Raw genomic sequence first — 20,638 nt, forward strand, 5'->3', positions numbered from 1 at the left:
TATAATATCTGCTAAGTAGTACAACCAACTTTATCGGACCATTTCTTGTTTTAATAGAGGTTTATGAAATCTATATTTCACAATTTCAAAAATTATATTTACCATCTTTTTTATAGAGCTCATAAAATAAATTTTACCTTGCAGTACGAAAATTATTGGTTGTTAAGTTTTTTAATTTATTAATTGAACCTTTTAAAGTTGAACCTAAAGAGGTATCTTGAATTTTTTAAAAGATAAATATACTTTAATACTTAGATGAAAGATTTAGAAGATTAGAAGAAGAATTCTCTTCTAACTATAAAATTTAATTTAGACTTTGAAATGTTTAAACTTGCAAGAGTATGGAAACTTTGGTCTATCCAAAGCTGAATCGCTAGGTTAGTTTTACTTTCTGCTTTTTTTTTTGCTTTTTTTGTTTTGTTTTGCCACAGGTACACACAACATGCAACATGCAACACCGACATTGAATTTGATTACTTGTTATATAGGCATTATATGACTAGGTACATTGGTTTACTTAGGTTGTGGTTTTTATTATGTCACAGCTACTGCGCTAAAACAAACAACAACTATTAAATCATAGTTGATAACAATAATTTTCGTTTAAATTCCTGTTTACCCTCCTTTAATCTATTGCCGTCTCACAAACAAAAAACAATTCCCAATTCTCTTTCCATCACAAATCGCACACAAAAATAAAAGCTAAATCGTGTTTAACATTTGCTATGGGTTCATATATGTATATATATATGCATATAGGTATATCATTTATTTTTAATTAACTAACTACAGGTACAAACACATACAAATGTTCACATACATATATAAATACTTTGTATGTACTTATGTATATATCTCTTGTATACGTTTTTTTTTTAATGTTTTTTTTTTTTATTAGGCAACACACAGCTTGATATAGTTAATACTTTTTGTAACAATTATGTAAACATTAATTAAAACACTCAATCATAATTAATTATTGTATTTTAGTTATTCCTTCCTCTGTTTGTTTGTTTGTTTGTTTTGTTTTCTTCTGTTTATTGATCTACTTGACATACACAAAAAACATTTCTAAATATATATAGTTTAGGTATATATCTATTTGTCGGTACATACAATATAAATTTTGTTCTTTCTTTTTTGTTAGGTATTTTGCTTATTAACTATGTATGTATGTATCTTAATTTCATTTAGGTACATGAGTCTCTCATTTAATCATACATATATTTTTATTCTTTTAGTTTTCTATTATCTAGGTACATTCATATTAATCGTATTATAGATATATATATATATGTATATGTATGCATTTATATATTTCACTAAACATGAATACAAAAGAAATCAAAAATGTATACGACAACAGAAAAAATAGAAAACAACTTAACAATTGCAGCACTTATTCAATTACCAAAGTGGGTTGGTTTAGTTTAAAAATAATTGGATAAAAACCATTATGCATTTGCATTTAATGTCTACATAAATAAGTCTATAAAATGTAATATTAAAAACTTTCACTAAACGTTGCTTTGCCATTCATTGCACTTGGACATTGCTCTTTAATTTCTTACTCATTTGTCTCATTTCTAAAAAGTACTGGGAACGTATTTCATAGTTTGGGGTATATACGAATAGACACACTCTTCACGACTAAGGATTAACGTTAACTTTATCGAGTAATTGCAACGAAAACTGAAAATACTTGCCATAGTCTTGTTAGTCCTTGACCAAAATGTATGTATAACATAAAATAAATGTCTCTAAAATATCTAACAATTATGTATAAATAGTTTTTTTTCTGTGTGTGTTTTTGGTTTTTTTTTTTTTTAAATCCTAGAACAATTTCCTAGAATTATTTATTTTTTGCTGCGTAGCTCGTGTGAGTTTAGTTTTCCTTTTTTTGTTTTTTATTGATAAGTACTTACAAAAATAGTTTTATTTTCGATTTCGGAACTACCATTTTGCTATAGTTTACTTTTTTGATGTAGTTGCTTTCGTTTTGACCGCCTGATTTTGTCCACTGTTTGATGTTGCTGCTGTAAATTTGCTTGTGGCTTTTGTTGGGCTTGTTGTTGCTGGTGGCTTAAAGGATTTGACCGTGGTCTTTGTAGGACTTGTTGTTGTTGTTGTTATTGTGGGTTTAGCGGTATTTCCCTTGATGACCTTTGGTGACATATTGCTGCCACTTGGCTTTGTTGTTGTTGTTGTTGATGGTGTTGTTGATGTTGCTGTGGGGTTTTTGTTAGTTTGCGCCTTGTCGTTTCCTGATTTTTGAGTTGGGACTTTTGTTGCGGCTACCGTTGATGTTTTTCCAGAAGATGGCGCTGCTGCTGTTGATGATTTTACCGAAGATGTTGCTGTTGTAGATGGTTTAACCGCTGATGTTGCTGTTGTAGTTGGTTTAGCTGCTGAAGTTGTTGTGCTACTTGGTTTAGTTAAGGATGTTGCCGCTGTGTTTGCTATTGCAGAAGGCTTAACAGCTGATGTTGCTGCTGTACTTGCTGTTACTGAAGGTTTAGCAATTGATGTTGCTGTTGTAGTTACTGCGACAGATGTTGCTGGCTGTTTGTTAATTGTGGTTACTGGCTTAATACTGATTGCTGCTGTTGTTATAGTTTTTTCGGTTATCTGTTTTACCGAAGGTTCTGCTGCTGTTGTTGTTGGTGCTAATGCTGTTGTCAATTTCACCGATATTGCTGTCACACTGGCAACTGTTGTCGCCGGTTTTGTTGTATTTTGAACAATAGTTGGCATTGGCTGTGATATAATTGATGCATTGATGACCGATACAACTTGTGACTTTTGATTTGCTGTTGTTGCTGTTGATGGGCCTGCAACAGTTGCTGATGTTTTTATTGCTGGCATGAATGTGGACAAAGCAGGAGTTGGCTTTGTGCCAGACACATTTTTGGTTACGGTAGTTGCAGTTGCTGGTGTTGACTTGATGCCAGCAGAAATGGCTCCTGCTGCTGCTGTTGTTGTTGTTGTTGCTGCCGTCTTGGCAGAAGTTATTGCTGTTGTGTTGTTGAGAGCAGATGCAGGTGAAGTTACTTTGGCATCTGTTGCTGCTGCTGGAGCTGCTGGCGGTGTTGTTGCTGCCGAACCATTGGCATTGGCAAATGTAGACATGGTGGAACATTCACGGCCACTACTCATTGTGCCGGTGGCAAACACTTTGGTGGTGGCAGGAGCGGCAGAAGTAGCTGGTACAACTGGTGCATCCTTTTTGGCAGTTTGTTCGCTTTCACTTTCCGGCTGGATAAGCGGCTGCTTGCTGGGACTTACCTCCGCATGGACCTTGTGCTTACCGTTCTCGGCCTGTTGAGCCTGTTGTTGATTGCTGCTGTGTCTGGCCGAGGTCTTAAGTATGCTCGGTCCTGGCAGTTTGCCCACTGTTGCCACTGGCAAGGCATCAACGTCCACCACCGTCGACGAGGATGCCATTACTCGCTCTCAGAGTTGCATTGCCTCATCGCGGTAGGTGTTGCCGTTGAAATTGCCGTTGCCATTACTGTTGCCATTGCCCACATCATCATAGGGAAGCACCGAGTCGGGGGGATTACCTGGATTGCTGATCAAAATCTGAGTGTTGGTCACTCCATCGTAATTCTGGCTCTGATAGCGTTCGGCATGTAAATTTACACAAGGTCGACCAGCGGGTCCCCATTCTGCAGTGGGCTGTAGCAAATGCTTGAGACGTTCCCGTATACTCAAATGACTGGGAGCCTGACAAAATTGTTGAAAGGCCACCAAAAAGATGACACATACGGGCAGCAGACCAATAGTCCAGCCCACTGCATCGGCCCAGAATGGATAGATATAGTGACCATATTGAGCGGGCTTGTATTCCACCCAGTTGAAGAATAAAATGAACTGGCAAAAACAGGATAATGATGATGATGATGATACAGACGACGACGATTTGAGAAGTGTTGTCAATTAATTTCACTTACCAGCAATGTGGCCGGTGTTATATACTGCCACATGATGCCCCAAAAGCAATTCCAGAAACGTGACCTCTTCCCAATCATGCCTTGTATGTCATTAAGGAAACGTTGCGAGCCATATATCCAGGCGATTAAAACGCATTCCGATATGGCAATAAGCAAAACAGACCAGTTGGCTGCATATTTATCCATCAATTGTAGCCAATACATGCCACTCTAAAGAACGAAAGAAAAGCAATGAAGATTATGTTAAATTCTGGCGCTCTCTCTCCCTCTCAGACTCTGACTCACATTCGTGGTGAATCCCAGACCTCCAATATAGCCAAATATGGCCACAGCCAATACAACCCAGATTTTGCATTGTCGCAAATTTGGAAATTTATCCAAAATGGCAGTGGTTACGGTCTCCATTAGAGCAAATTGTGAATCTAATCCAAGTGTCAGCAGCATGACAAAGAACAGTATCGACCAAACGGGTGAGATGGGTAAACGTGTCACCACCTCCGGATAGACAATAAAGGCCAGTCCAGCGCCCTGATCCACAACCTTTTTCACCTCCACATCCAGTTCGTGGGCCAGAAAACCAATAATCGAGAAAATCACCAACCCGGCAAAGAATGATGTGGCAATATTACAAACGGCCACAATTAGAGCGTCCCTGCCGAAATGAAACGAATTTTGAAAGCACAATGAAAGCAAATCCCAATAAACCTTTTGCATAAATTGCTCGATCTTACTCAATGGACAAACTTCTCTACTCACTTGTAGCAATTATTTGAGAACTTGTTGTACGATGATAATGTAATCAGACCACCCCAGGCGGGGCTCAATGCAAAAAATATCTGAACAGCGGCATCACCCCAGACCTAGTCCCCCCAACAAATTGATTAGAAATCGCTAAACAACAATTTATTATTATTGCTCACCTGAGCATTGGCCAGTTGCTTCCAATCGGGTGTCAAGTAGAACAATATGCCCGTGCTCGCTCCAGGTAGAGTGACACCTCTTACGAACAGGATAACCAATACCACATAGGGAAACAGAGCTGTGAAATAGACCACTTTGCCAGAGGACTGCACGCCCTTGCAAAGGCAAAGAAAGACAATGACCCAGGCGAGCAGTAGACAGGCAGCCAGGGAGTATTTAATGCTGCCAGTTTCCTCAATGCCACTGGACAGGCCCAAGACATAGTTGCTGCAAAAGATCGATTCAACGAAAAGTGAATAGAGTTAAAATGAAAAATAAAAACTGCTTGACCCAACTCACTTGAAGTACTCTTCGGCTGGTGGTCGTTTCAAAGCATGCAAAGCCATTTCGGTGATGTTGTTCTCCTCTGCGGCACTGGAATTATAGCAGGTACGCAGGTAATAGGTACCATTCGATGCCTCACATTGATCGGCCTGGACGTAGGAGAAGCAATCTGGAACGAGCACGAAAAGAGGAGAAGTGGAGGTCAATGGAGAATTTCTGTCAGCAGTTTCGTGTTTTTCTTATTTCCGCACCTTTGTCAGCCTCTCCCTCACCAAACCCTACTCAATTATGCACACAAAAAAAGGGCTTCCGTTAGCATTTTAATATTTATGAACTATTTGTAAAGGGGGCAACAAAAACAAAAACGAAGAGAGCTTAAAGTATGCACAAGTCTACAACGAAATGGCAGCTTTTTTGTGCGGCTACATAATTAAAAGTACAAAGTAGCAAATCAGTGAAAAGAGCCAGGACTCTATAACTCTGACAACAATGTTGTCCTGCAAGAGAGAGAAAAAAAAGGACTACCCAACAAAGAGAAAAGGAGGCGAAAAAAACGTGGAAAAAACACGGCAGTCAAGTTCATGTTGAATGAATGAAATGAATTGGCAAATGATGGCGGCCATCATCAGAAGGGTTTGTGGGCATTTTGTTGTCCTGCCCATGATTAAATGGAGAAAATGAAATTTGTTTTAAAGATAAAAAAAAGAACGTATTCAAATTTAAAATTGACTCTCGGTGTTTCAACTGCCACTGCCACATTTGGTTTGTGATTGCAAAGATTGCATGATTAGGCAATAAAAGCCGCCGAAACGAAGCGGTTAACCACAAGAACCTAAAGATATTTTTAGTACTTTGAAGACTCTTTGTTGGAAAAAGATGAAAAAAAACCAAAAGCAAAAGTCACTTTCAATTTCAATTGGACAGATTTTCTTGGGTTGAAACATGCTTTGTGTAACTAATTTCAGCTTAGTTTGTGTAGTTTTTCATTTGATATTTAATTATACACCTGCCTACACACACACACACACAAATGCACACACGTGTCTATGTGTGTTTTGTCTATTTCCTATTAATCTTCTCGTACTTAATTATGCAGGTCACGTTGCAAGACCGAAACGTATGTAAAGGGGAGCCTAAAAGCAGGCAATGGAAAATATCACAGGAAATATTTGTCTATGCAATTCTTGCAAGCTTTTTAGTCTTATACATTATTTAACAATATTAGAGAGACAAATGAATGAAATATACCAGGCCAACCATCAAAACCAGTAAAACCATGCATCTCTAGTATTTCAGCAAGCCAATTGACAATATTCCCTCGACACACACACACACACACAGAGTCACTCAAATTACACATACGCCCTGTGAAACGGCAGACAATTGCCACTGACAGTGTCTCTCTTCTTCTTCTTCTTTCTCCATCTCTATCTCTCTCTTTCTCTCTCTCTCTCTCAATAACACTGAAATACGCCGAAACGAAATGTGGCCCGAACCAATCAATCAGCATCAAAATTAAAATAAAATTCGATGCTTGTAGAAAATTGAAAACAATTTCTTGTGGTCTTTGGAATGACGAGAGGGGTAGAGGGAATAGGAAGAAAACAAGAAGACAAACTTCAAAGTGTTTACTTGGCGTTTAATTTGGCCTGTCTGTGTGTTGTTTGTTCTGCAATTAATTTGATTACACACACACATGCACCCAGCCCTACACACACACACACACAACCCGTAGATACAAATCGTATAAATTTTATTTGAGCAGAACCAAAGAAAAAGTAGAAAAAGCAAAAGAAGAACAAGAAAACTCTGAAAAACATCCCAACATCTATGAGTGTGTGTGTGTGTGTGTGTGATTGTTGATTATGCTTGCTGTCAAACACACACACATACACACACGAACAGAGACACACACATACAGCATCTTATATAAGTTGGCTCCGACCTGCCAGAGTAGGAAATTGCCATTAAATTTTTTGTGTGACCTTTAAGTTTGGCAATGCCTTTGGCATGTTTGGGGGATACTCGCCAGAACTTTTAGCAACTCTACCGACAGTTTGTCGGGTTATGGATGTCTCTGTTGACTGACACATTGGACTTTTGATTAGCCCCCCAAAAACTAAATGAAACATTGGCTTCATTATAAGTTTCTCTCTCATAGATATATGTACATACAGATGTCAATTTTAATTGCCCAAATAAAATCTTGATGGATGATGGAAAAGTGCCAGAAGAAGCAAGAGAACAAGTATATATGTATGTATGTATATAAACCACTCTAAAGCAAAAGGAAAAGCTCCATAAATCCCCTTTTAAGACTATGCCTCAAATTTAAGTGGATTTAAGCCAATAATAATAAATATTTACACGAAGCAAAAGAAAAAGAAAGGCAAAAATATGTGAGAATCCTAAATACATACTCGTAAATGTTCGCCATTGAGTATGTGACATTCAATCAATACACAAACAAGTTAAACACATTTTAATCATGACACTAAAAGTAAACATTTATCATCTAAAATATATATGTATGTATATATATATATCAGACGGACGTGGCCAGGAGAGTCAAGTTGGATCGAAGGATGAAACCGAAGGCAGGAAGGCGAAAGTGTCAATAAATAAAATCCTTAAGAAATTGCTTGTCTTCCTCTAAGAATCTCTTCCTTTCTCAAATGGTCTTTTCCCCTTGTCTAACTTAAGAGCTTATGGATGAAAAAGAAAAAAAAACTGTAGATGAAGCTGCCGCAAGGTTGAGGTTGCCCTGACTCGGTGTGTCGATTGAATGTCAAAAACAGTTAAGACATAATTGTTGTCATTTCAACAATAAAAAAATATATAAAAAAAAAATATGACGGAAAAACGTGAGAAGAAGAAGCCAAGACGGCGACAGATACGATAACATCCGCACCTCATATCGATTTCTAGCTCTCTCACATACACACACACACACACACACAGACGTGAAATAAAGGCAAAAAGGAAAAACCGAATGGAACGAACGCGCTTTTCTTAGGAGCCTCCATTTGGTTAGGAGCTTTAGCTCTCAGTCTTTTGTATCAATGGCGTTTGTATTAAATCATCGTTGTCTGTGTTTTTGCAGGATGAGGTGGCATTTGACGGTGATGGGTGAGTGGTGGGTGGGGGGGCGGTGGTGATATGTCTATGCGTCTATGTTTCTAGGGGAAGCTCTGCGTTGGCTCATGCAAAACTTTCAATGGCATTTGACATATTTGTTGTTGCTGTTGCCATTATTATTGCCTTAGCCTGTTCATAGAGACGGCCACTTGAGGGCCTGTGTCTCCCTCTCTCTCTCTCACACTCTATCTCTCTCATACTCTCTCTCGCACACACATGCACTTGAGTGCCACTAAGCCAGCAGTCATAAAATAAGCCAAACAGAAAAATGCTAAAAAGAAAAACTGAAATAAATATCACACACTCATACATACACCAAAAAGTAACCCTTACATACGAGAGAGGTCCGATGAGTACTAAGCTTCACCGAGTTATGAGGAAATGCAAAAAAGATTTACCATTATGTTGTATGTTCTTCAAAAGAATTCAACTCATAGTTGTCTATCGCCACGTGTGGAAGTGAGCGTGTCCAAGGCGGACTTTAGAGAGGACGGATGCTGATTTAATGTTTATTTTCGAAACAAAATCGCACATCAAAATAAGCAATGATTATCCACTCCCAGATTCCCCGGAAATGACAACTACGGAGTTTAAAGTACCCAAAACCCATGATCTCGGACATATTACCACAAGATATCTGAAACTCTGGGTATCTCATTTGAAGTTTAAGGCATGAGAAGGCTCCATCCGTACTCTACATTGAGTGCCTGCAGAAGGACTTTTTGAAGTTGAATTTGTGGCTTGATTTGACACAGAGTTGAAGCACAAACTTTACTTTTCCATCGGACGGAGGTACAGTCTGACCGAATTGCATCAAGAGTGGCTACCCCATTTATTCTTCAGATACGGCCCTTTGTGGCTTTAATTTAGTTCCAAGGCTGAAAGAGTCTCACTTTGGACAGATTATGTAGTCAAAAATAGAGGTCACCGCTGCCATTCATAAAGGCCTTGCAGGCTCTGAGAGTACATTTTCTCCGATAGATTAAAAAAGGGGATTCAAGTCAAGTCGATACTACAGAAGTCTTTATTGGAGATAATTTGCCATACTTGAGTTTCAAATAATAGAATGAGTACTTTTCGGACCGCCCTCGTATTCGTTAAAATATTTCATAAACTTTTATTAAAAAGTATAAATGTATAATCCAAAATTATTAATAATTTTTGCAAGTTTAAAATGCTTTCTGAAATTGCCATAAAAAACTGCATTAGAATGAAGCAAAAACTGTGCCAAAAACGTGATTTCGATTTTATATTAATTTAACTACACACACAGGAAAGGAAAGTTTTCATAAGCCATGCATTTTGAGATAGGTTAAGAGAGATTAAGTTAGTTAGCCATTATAACAAAAATTACAACAAAAACTATTTTAGGCCATTTAGCCGGCTAACCACAAAGATTTAATTTTCCATCAACCATGTTTTCTCATTTTGTAACTTATCTTTTAATTAAATTTATTTTTCTGTGGAATATTTACTTGATATTTAGCACTCTTAGATATTTAATTTGATGTGTTTTTCTTCCCAATTTAATCTATAAACCACATAGACAATACTATTTATTAATACTATTAATAAAGATAATTTATCTGTAAGTGATCTGTCTTGGATAAATCTAATTAAAAAGAGCATTCAAAATTCGGCAGTTTAAAATTAATTTCAGTTATTTGGTTTTAAGTTCATCTACTTAACTTTTCTCACTTTTTTTTTTTTCTCTTACTTGTTTTTTTTTGCCTTTTCTTTGAATGTTCTCATATTTCATTTCCCCAGTTTTTTTCACATCTTCTTGCTACTTAGTCAACGTTTTTCTTTTTCACTTATAATTTCTCGATTCCCATTATCATCAATCATTTATATTCATTTCCTCAATTATCACATTTCACGGTGTGCTTTTTTTTTTTTTTGCAATTTTAAATTAAGTGTTTTATATATATAATTTTTTCTTTGCATTATCTGAAAATGTTTTTTTTTTTTTGCTAGCTACATACTTTATTCCTTGTTTATTTTTATGCCATAAACTTGCTACTTTTTATGACTCTCTTCTTCTTGTCTTGGCCTTCTCGTTTCACTTGGCCTATCGTTAGTCTAGTTTTCCGGATGCCTATACAATTGTAGGCCTCTCTCAAAGAGAGCTGCATCGTTAAAGATTTATATTCATGTCCTTCGCGTGTCAGGCAATTTTAAAGTGTTTTTGTGTGGGTGTTTGTTTGTGTGTGGTTGTGTGAGTGTGCAAAGAAATCAAATGCACGCTTAAGCGCGTACAATACAAAGGGACTAGCAACGCCCTGCCAACCGATGTCCCGCTGGCACCGACTGCCACGCCTCCTTGGCCATTATTGTCGCCTACGTGATATAGTTGTCTGGCGAGGCAATCACCCGCCTGCTCACCTAAGCTAACAATGTCAAATGAGAAGCAACGAACCAAGGCACAAAAACAATTGCCTACTTTATGGCGTCGCCTTTTGGTTTCCTTTTGTTGTCACTGCCGCCGCCGTTGCCGACGCCTCCACCTCCGCCTCGTATCACCGCACTAGCCCCGCCCTCTCACAGCCCCCCCTCTTGTCGCTTGTTTATTATTATCATCTTCAGTGAACAGTTTTCTCTGCCATCCCTTTCATTTGCTATTTTCTCTCTCTCTCTTCCCCTCTCTCTTTATTGTTAACGTGTGCGTAAATAAAATTGAAACAAGGGAAAAAAAAACACTCGATAGATTTTCCGGAAATTTGAAGCTGCAGCTATAAGTTAAATCAAGGATTTTGATTTTAGTTTTTTTTTTTTTGTTTTTGTTTGTTAGTTTTTAAAATATCTTAATACTTTCCACTTCACTTGAAGGTGAATCTAACTAATCCACATGAAAACTTGTTTTTCATCTTTATTAAAGTCTCGGCTTTACTTTTGCCTGCCTGTTGGTGTTGTTTATCTTTGAAACAAATTGTCTAGTGGGTCAGCAGTTTTTTCTTTCGGCTTTTTTCTTTTTCACCCTGGGGCACGGCCAAGTCAGGAGAGCAAAGCAAACAAAACAAAAACAAAATGGAATAGAAGAAAAAGAACAAAAAAATAAAAGTTTCACTTTTGACAGCTTGCAATTTGCCTAATTTATTACCCAAGAACATAGAAAATGCTGCCACTTATATATAAGTTGGTCTCTCTCGCTTTCTGGCTCACTCTCTTCTTGGCAATTAATTGAAAACCCTAAGGAAAATCTTCTGCCCATCTGAAATGGTTTCTACTTACGTTCCGTGCTCCATTCCAGCTCACAATTCTGCCACGGCAATTGAGTGCGAAACGAGGCAAACATGTAGAAAATGGTCCATGCAATAATCAGATTATAATAGAGCATTACAATGGCCGAAACCAGAATCATGCCAGTGCCCAAGCCACGAAACAATGGACAGAATCGTCTATAAATGGCCACCGGGCCCAGAGCAGCATACTGGCCAAAAGATAATTCCATAAACATCAGCGGTAGTCCAGCTATAATTAGCATGATGGTGAATGGTATGAGAAAGGCGCCTGCAATGAATGAAAATGATTAAGTGAACATTTCATTTCTAGAGTTGAGAGAATCATTGACTTACCTCCCCCATTGTTGTAGCACAAATAGGGAAATCGCCAGACATTGCCCAGGCCGACAGAGTAACCCAGCAGCGAGAGAAGAAAATCAAAACGGCCTGTCCAATTGCCACGCTCTGGTTCTACACCGCCTGCACCACCGCCAGCACCACCCACACTGGTATCCAATGTGACCAAAGCTGTGCCCGATGCACATCCCGCAATGCTAATGGCTGTGGGTGTAGTGCTCATTTGGACCACCGGCATTGTGGATACATCCTTATCCTTATCCTTCTCTTTCTGCTTCTCCTTCTCTTTGCTCAATGCCGCAGCACTGGCTGGACAAACCACAACGAGACCTTTGGCACAACCACCCCCGGCACTGCTTCCCGAAGCGGATGTTGCAGCATTTACTGATGCTGATGCTGTTGCTGTTGGTGTCACTGTTGCAGTTGCAAGCATTTTGCCATCTCTTGCCATTGGCAGGTCAATGGTGCTGAAACGATCTTCGTTTTGCTGTGGAACAAAAAGGAAACATTGCAAATGTTTGGTTAACCTTGGACACTTGGCATGAGATTTGGCCATCTGCCAAACTGTGTAACAGTTGGCACCAAGACCATCAGAGCAACAGAGCACCAGGGCAAGGCAGGTCGCAGGGCACACAGACTGATTGAGATTGATTGGTTATTTTATCTACTATAATAAATAAAGATTTCATTTTATATATATAATTTTTGTTTTCTATAGAGGAGGTCAAGCCAATCATCTCTTGAGATTTATTTAACAGAATGTGCACGTAAATCGAATATCTGTGTTTAAGACATGAAATTATATGACATGTTCTGCTATATATGCAAAGTAAAAAGGTCAGCAGGAGATGACCATGCTATGTCTATGTCTCGAGGACTTCATTGTTTTTTTTTCCAATGCAAGTCTTTAGAATTGAAACAATTTAATCCAAGTCTCATCAATTTATATTGTATTAAACAAATATTCAAGGTAATTCATAATTCTTTTGTGGTTATGAAGGACTTGAATTCCATTTAGGTAAATAGAAATATATTGAAATATGAAAAAGTTGCCTTAGAAGAATTTTATTAGGAGTATATTGGTAGGCGGTGCACAAACTACTTTGATAACTTTATGTAAACTCTTAACGACAAACTCGTAGATATGTAATTTTAAAGCTTAATATCTCAATTGGGCAGAAAATAGAAAAGAAGTGACGACATGGCTAATGTAGTAAATCAATATGAAGTTGCTGTTGGCATCGTGAAATAACTGAGTTCGTTTGTAGAGTAAAATATGTTCATATGTATTTATTGTAAAGTCAAAATTGTCGTTTCTACAATAACTCATACTCTTCCTATTATGATGGCAACTCCACAGCCAAGGCTTGAACAGTCAAAAATATAGTATATTCAGTTTAATAGTGATAAATATTAGCAAAGATTGCAGTCCTCATTAGATGAGTTGTCTAAGTGGCCCAGTTATTAAGGCAACTGTACAACGAGGATATGCGATAATCTTTTCCATCTAATTGTAAGCCAAAAACAAAAAAATGTTTATCAATATTGAACCAACAACATAAAATTATACTTAGAGAAAGGAGCCCGGGGATCAGAACAACCCGAAAACGTCAGTAATTCCAACATTTTTTTCACTTTTTCGCCTCTTTATATATATTGATATATCCTTATACTGAAAAAATACCTTCATTGAAAACTACCGAAATTACAGCATCGAAAATGTTGATTTTTTAATAGGACCTTCTTTAAAATATTTTCAAGAACCGTCCATGTTTAGGGATGTTTTAACAATTTATATTAGATAAAGTTTTACTCAGTTACATTTCTTGACTAAATTAAAATGGTTTTTGGAAGTTATCTTACTCTGTCTAAATAGTAGTCTCTTTTTGATATAGCTCATGAAATATACATATGGTACATATAATGTTTTTATTACTTTTTAGCATTTCTACTGATTTCGATACTCCAACCTCGTTTTCTATCAGTGCGGGATCTACATAGAGAGACTAAGGAAATTATTTCACAATTTATCAATTTTCTGAATTATGATTAACTGTTTTGTTCAACTTTGACTAGTATATGTAGGAGACTGACAATGATTCGCATAAGTATGATTATTAATAAATTGCTAATAAAACAATTAATTTTTTGTTAAATTTCGAGACTCAATAATAATTATCTAGTGCAAAGAAATACAAATTTTAAAAAATGAGTATTGGTTATTTGATCGAACACTAACAACTGAGGAGAGTTGTTATTTTTGACTTTTTAGAAGTTTTCTGCTATATGTAAACCAAAAATATCTTAACTGCGTTGTCCATTCTTTTAAAAACTTTCAAATCTAAGCCGATTCCTGTAGGGACGGACCCAGAGAAGTGGTCCAAAGGTTCAGAGGTCTAAATCGTATATTTCACATAATTTTCTGTCCCTTTCACTTGCCCTATTTAGTGTGCCATATCAATTAGACGTCTGTGGATTTTTGCATAATCCTACATTAATAGAAGAGATATATGATTCATCTTACCTCCCATAGATCCACATCCAAGTGAGTGCTCGACTCTTTGTTAGCCTTGAGACCTTTCGTTTTTGATTTCGTTTTTGATTTTTTATCCATTTTTGATGATATTTGTGTGCAATTTGTAATTGGTTTTCAATAACTTTATTAGATTTAGATTTATTCAATCTCTTTGCGGCCAATTGTTTGTCTATGTGGTTGTCGTTGTTGTTATTGGCAATATTTTTGATTCCAGAGTCATAGGATTAGTTTTTAGGCAAACATTTGTTGCCAGCAATCAGAGTCAAAGTTGAAGCAATTCTGCGGTGACATGGCCGATCAATATACAAATTGGTTGCAGCAGCAGTAGCAGATGAATCTTGGTTGATAGAAGCAGCTAGACCAGCTGTTGCCCCTATCAGTCATGTTGTTGTTGTTAAGCAAAAACTGGAAACAGGCACAATAGCAAATGGGTTAATAATTGAATTTAAGAGATTTTCTCATTGCTAATTTTCACATATATATGTGTAGGATAGATAAATCTTAAATTTTCCATCGATGGATTTTTCCCACTTTGAAGTGGGTGTGAAAATTTTGGCATTGACGTGACTTGATACTTGACATTGGGGAGGGGTGTGTAGTGGCATTGAAATTGTTGGGTGATAAACAAAACCTTCACATTCACATACAACTTATACAACTTTGACGAAAAAATAACAACACCATCAGTTGATGATTAGTGTGGATGATCTTTGCGAATTAACTGAATAATCAAGTTATCCTGTCTCTCCACATCTCACTTGGCCATCAAAAGAGATTTCACACTCACTCGTAAACCAACCAACCGACAGGCCCTTTCCACACGTTTTCTGGCAGCAGTTTCTGCTTTTTGCCTGGCACCTCGACATAAATGAGTGCTCAAGAAAATGACGCCCCGTCAATGGCACTTGATGTGCCACAGACACACCCATCCGCCCATCCGCCCATTCACACACATACACCCACACTCACACTCACACTCACACAGAGACAGACATTTGCAATTCAACTGTCACAGTTTTTGTAGTGGCCATAACATCATGTGATGTGAAGGTGATGAGATGATGGCATGATGAGATGATTACGATGATAATGATGATGTTCCATCTCATCTGGGGCCTGTTAGTGCTTGGTCACGTTTTTTTATGGCACCCCCGACCCCCTTTTTTTCGGGTATTCAGCTTTGCCTGGCTAGACATTGACCAACCACAAAAAAAGGAAAAAATAACAGCAAAAGACCAGAACTAATTACTCAGTCAAATGAATAACAATTGAGCAAAAGCTAATAAGAGAAGAATACAATATTAAATGCTAAAGTATTTTCCTAAAAAATTGTCTAATTATGCGCTATGGACGTGAGGCAATTTCTTTAACGGCTTAGTTAATATTTGATACTGGAAAACAAGGCATATTTTAACTTTTAAAGATGCCAAACTGGCTTTTTTTATATAAAACTGTATTAATTTTTATTAGCAAAACTTAAGTAAGTAATTACACTAAAAGGACTATTGATAAAAACAGCGAATACCTCGCAAGTCCTTTGGCCAAAACAGGAATTGTGCCGTCAAGTACTACAAAACAGTACTACCATCCATAAAAGGACATCCCGAACGTCGAGTAAATGAGATATCAAAGGCTTGTTTTCTTATTTCGGACATCTGGAAATACCCTATACCTATTTTTCATTTGACTCCTAAATCTTTAGCGATCTCGCAGTTTCAGTTTTTCTTCCCTTCCTTTTATATAGAATCAGCAAAGCAAGAAAAACAAAGAAGGTAGATGAGATGAGTTTTTCTTTTTTGGTGATAAAGAAATTCGAAAAAATAATTTACTGGCAATGATAGGAAAAGAAATTTTCTCTTTAAGCCAGTATGGACGAATGGATTACCATGTATAGCTGATGAAATCACTAGGCTGACGAAGGAGCATCTTGACTGCGTTGACAAATTGTCCATCAACCTGCTAAACAACAGCATATCAATCAGGCGCTTGAAAGGACACCACACCGTAGCACTCATGGAGTGGTTTAACCTGCAACCGCATATCCTCTACCATCTTATATACCCTACCTTGTCACTTATATCATCTGCTTCTGATATACTGACAATGAGATTGTGATAATTATATCGAAAGTTTGCATTGCATCACCAATGCCAAAACCTTTGGAAAACCCAAATCCCTTTTTGCTGGTTATGACAATTTTAAAATGAAATACGAAATTAAAGTTGGAGACGTTAGGAAAGTTTATTAGGACAGCTGCGGATGTTATGGTCGATAAATCAATTTCGACATTTAATATGGTTAATGGTCAATGGAAAGTTAATTGTGGTAAACATTATAGTGGCGGGTGGCACAAAGATTGTTGCTGGATGTAAGTAACCAATTAATCTTACTAAAATCAAAATTATAATATATCTATTAAAAAATTGTAAAAGTGAAGTCGACGATTGTTCAAGTATGACTTTCTATTAAAAATGTTGTTATGCTTATCCGACAAAAATAAAGATTGACTTGTGACAAAAATTAACCAGGATAAATGAATGTGAGTGTTTAGCAATCATCTCTTCTGGGCTAAGATCTTTCTAATTTGGTTGATTTTTTTTTTTTTCCAGAAACTGATGTGTGTTTTTATTTAAATGAATTACTTGTAACTATAAAAAGGTAGGGGAGAGGGCCCAATTATGAGCCGGGTTTTGAAAAACCTAAACATTTTTTCTTCAGTTCCGAAAAATAAAAAATTAAGAAGTTTAACATTTAAATATTAACCTAACGCACCTTTTTTCCAAAGAAAGTATGTTTATTTAAGTTACTCATAAAATTTTGGAACTGATTTAATCTGGCGAAATTTTTTTTAGGCAGAAAAATAGTTATGAGTCACCTTAAAAAATTCACTGAAAATAAGAAAATTGAAAGGAATATCACACAAATTGTTGTGATTTAACGGTTTATTTATTATGAGGGCCTTCAATGGGAAAAACAATGAAAAACACAAAAGAAACTGGCCTCCAATGGCCATAAATGACAACGATTTTTATTTCTCGTCGTCCATGTCACTTTTACAGTTTTTGCAAGTGAAATAACTTGGTTGCATGTTAGCGCACTTCGAATGAACATTCCCGATTGAGATCTTCCAGAATATTCTCGGAAAAACTGGTCTCAATATGTAAATTTCCTTTCCTTGTTTTTAAACAACAAGAAAAATGTTGGAATTTGACAATTCTACATGATCATATTGCAAAAAAAAAATGGGGCATAACTGGGCACCTCAACTAAGTCATAACCGGGATTTTTCATAATCAAATGTATATTTTTTATATACAACACATAATCACATAAATCTACATATATAGAATCACAAAATATACGGAAAATACAATATTTGTATGCATTACACTCACCTTTTCACAGTTAATTTCACAACATTTTGGTACTTTGAAAAAAATGAAAATAACTTTTTCGCACGATTTTCAACACGATGTTTGGTACGCGTATATACAATACGATTATTAACGTTGGTGTCTGTCCAAAAACTGCAGAACGTCTAACGAACATGATTTACAGGGCTCAAACTGACATTCAATACCGCATTTCAAAAATATTTGAGAATGCCATAACTGGGACAGGGGCACAACTGGGCCCTCTCCCCTACATATACCTGGACGTCATGTAAATCAATGATCAAATTTATTGTCAGTGTGAACAAATTGTAGATAAATGACTCGAATGCATTCTGTTAATTCATTCTACATATTATCTAAAAACCAATACTTATCTTAACATTAAATAAAACTATTATAAAACTATAACCGGGACTGTGTTTATTCGTAAGACAATGCCCCAGTCCCACAATAATATGTCGGGTGGTCGAGTGGTATTTCAACTTGCAAGTATATACAAATTTTACCATGATCGAGATTGGCCCGTTTCTTTTTGTTTCACTTTCAATCCAACTATGTAGTAGATATAATTAATTACAAAGTTGTTTTTAATGCGATTACCAGCGAACTAGATAATTAATAAATGCACATAAAAAGTTTTAATTCTGATAAATGTTAAGCAGTTATACATATGATAGAATGGCTTGCTTTATGGCATTCCATTCTATTTTTCACATAAAAGTTTCCCAACATTAACAGGTTAAGGTAGAAAGAGATTAGCACAGAATCTAACAAGGGTATAAACATTTCGACTTTCATTCTGTTTATTCTGTTTTGCTCGTTTATCTTATCCTTTGCTCATCTGGACTGTTTTGTTAAAATACATTTATATTTCCTTCCCTAAACAATTTTGTACTAGTTTACCACATCGCCCACAATTCTCAGTTGTTGTTGTTTATGCTTTCTGTTGGATTTCATTTCATCCTGGTGATATTTTCCTCTGCTCTGCTCCTTCTCATCCTTTTCTCGCCCGCCAGTTGCTGTGGGATGGCGGCTTTTTGTGCTTGCGGCATTTGCTTAGCAAATAGTTTTTAATGATACCAATGCCTGTGGGCAGTTAAGAGAATGCAGAGGAAAACAACAGGGAAAAACACCGCTTCAGCTTTGAATTCAGCGGAATTTAACCGGGAAAAATAGTTGAAGTCGTTATTTCATTGAAGAGAGCAGAAAAAACAACACAAACAACCGACAATCGGCAACACAATTTGCATTAAATGAAATTAATCCTGTTCTTCTCAATTTTGTTGCTAGCGATATTAAAAATATTTATACCCTTAGCTGATGCCTCGAATCTTCTTATAAAAATCAAGTTGCTTTTACGTAAACAAATAAAATTAAACAAAAAGGCGAATAGTAAAACTGATGCGATTTTTGCATGTAAAAACCGTGTAAATTGAATATTAACTAAAAATCCAATCATATACTTGAATGAACACTATAATGGATTCAATAAATTATTTAACTTAAACTCGTTCAAATGTCAATTAAATTTTTTATTGAAACTTTACACAATTCCCTCAAATGCCAGAATTTATTTTACATTTAACTCAAAATGTAAAATAATTTTGGCATTTTTTGGGAATTTTAAATTTATGTAATAGAAAAACAAATAAAGGCCAATTTAAATATTTTCAATTACAAAACTACTTTTGTACTCTTAAGGAAACAATCTTTTTCCAATCGATAAAAAATGTCCTCTTTGAATGATGAATGTTTTAAATAATTCACTCAAATAGACTTGAACCCAAAATGTACAATTTTTATGTCTCAATGCAAGTTCATTAAAGAGGGATTAGAATTCTTGAATTAAATAGTTAAAATTACGTACATATTTTTGACAAAGGAGTTACAAAAGTTAATTTGACATATTCTTTTCAAACAAAAACTTGGACTTTCTAAAGACTATATGGGTGAAAAGCCATTCCAGTTTATTTGAATACAAAAACTGGTAGTAATATAATACTTTAATAAAGATTTATACATTTTGTCGGTAGTAACAAAGTTTGCCAGCTGGCAATTTGTTGGCACATTTTTAACATCGTGTGACATTCTATCTTTAAGTGAAAATTTATGCTTTCCCAGCAACTTATACATAATTAATGTGCAGCTAGTTTCATTTTAAAGAAGCAACAAACTCACAACTAACAATAGTAGGTACTCAACAACTAGAAGAACACAAGCAACGAAATCATTCAAAACTAAAATGCAAGAGTAGCAATTAAGTGTTACGTATACGCTCCATGTGCCCACCAACAGACTAAGAATTGAACAAGGGGAAATTGTTGTCTGAGTCTGATGTTTCCTCCTCTGCCAGCTTTGCTCTTCGTCGCCCTCATCTGTTGTTGCCTTCCCATCATACTCATCATCTGCCTCAGCTTTCGTTTTGGGGACGGGGATGGGAAGGAGAGGAGGAGCTCTTGCTCTGTGTTTGTGTTTGGTCAATTCGAGTGTGAAAATGTTTTCGAGCTTCTGCTGCTGTTGTTGTTGTTGTTTTTATTGTTGTTGCTGCTGGTGTTTACACATCGGCGATGGCAAGGGACAGGGTAGAAGGGCAGAAGGTGGAAAAACATGGGTAAGGGGCCAGGGACAACATAGACAATGACCTTGGCAATGTGCAACGCATTGCAACTAAAGTGGTTTATGGGGCATGGTGAGCCCAGTCGACTGTTTAGTATTTGCAAGTGTGTGTGTGTGTTTGTGTGTGTGTAAGAAATATTTTCAGTTTCGTTCTTTATATCCTTTTGATGATGATGA

General features: G+C 36.5%; 1 protein-coding gene across 1 annotated transcript in view; it reads right to left on the minus strand.

The window, feature by feature from the left end:
• Positions 1-1,922: 1,922 nt before the first annotated feature.
• Positions 1,923-20,638, minus strand: part of LOC6643393 (sodium- and chloride-dependent glycine transporter 2) — a 32,929-nt gene continuing 14,213 nt past the window's right edge. Inside the window, exons 2-11 of the mRNA XM_047009576.1 lie at positions 14,439-14,855; positions 11,912-12,401; positions 11,568-11,846; positions 5,214-5,367; positions 4,874-5,141; positions 4,710-4,813; positions 4,239-4,605; positions 3,954-4,163; positions 3,460-3,873; positions 1,923-3,429 (exon numbers count right to left, since the gene is read on the minus strand). Of these exons, the coding sequence (XP_046865532.1) occupies positions 1,972-3,429; positions 3,460-3,873; positions 3,954-4,163; positions 4,239-4,605; positions 4,710-4,813; positions 4,874-5,141; positions 5,214-5,367; positions 11,568-11,846; positions 11,912-12,401; positions 14,439-14,528 (3,834 nt within the window). The 5' untranslated portion in view covers positions 14,529-14,855 and the 3' untranslated portion in view covers positions 1,923-1,971. The remainder of the gene's footprint in view (positions 3,430-3,459; positions 3,874-3,953; positions 4,164-4,238; positions 4,606-4,709; positions 4,814-4,873; positions 5,142-5,213; positions 5,368-11,567; positions 11,847-11,911; positions 12,402-14,438; positions 14,856-20,638) is intronic.

Source organism: Drosophila willistoni (assembly GCF_018902025.1).
Source record: "Drosophila willistoni isolate 14030-0811.24 chromosome 2L unlocalized genomic scaffold, UCI_dwil_1.1 Seg168, whole genome shotgun sequence".
Classification (NCBI taxonomy): domain Eukaryota; kingdom Metazoa; phylum Arthropoda; class Insecta; order Diptera; family Drosophilidae; genus Drosophila; species Drosophila willistoni.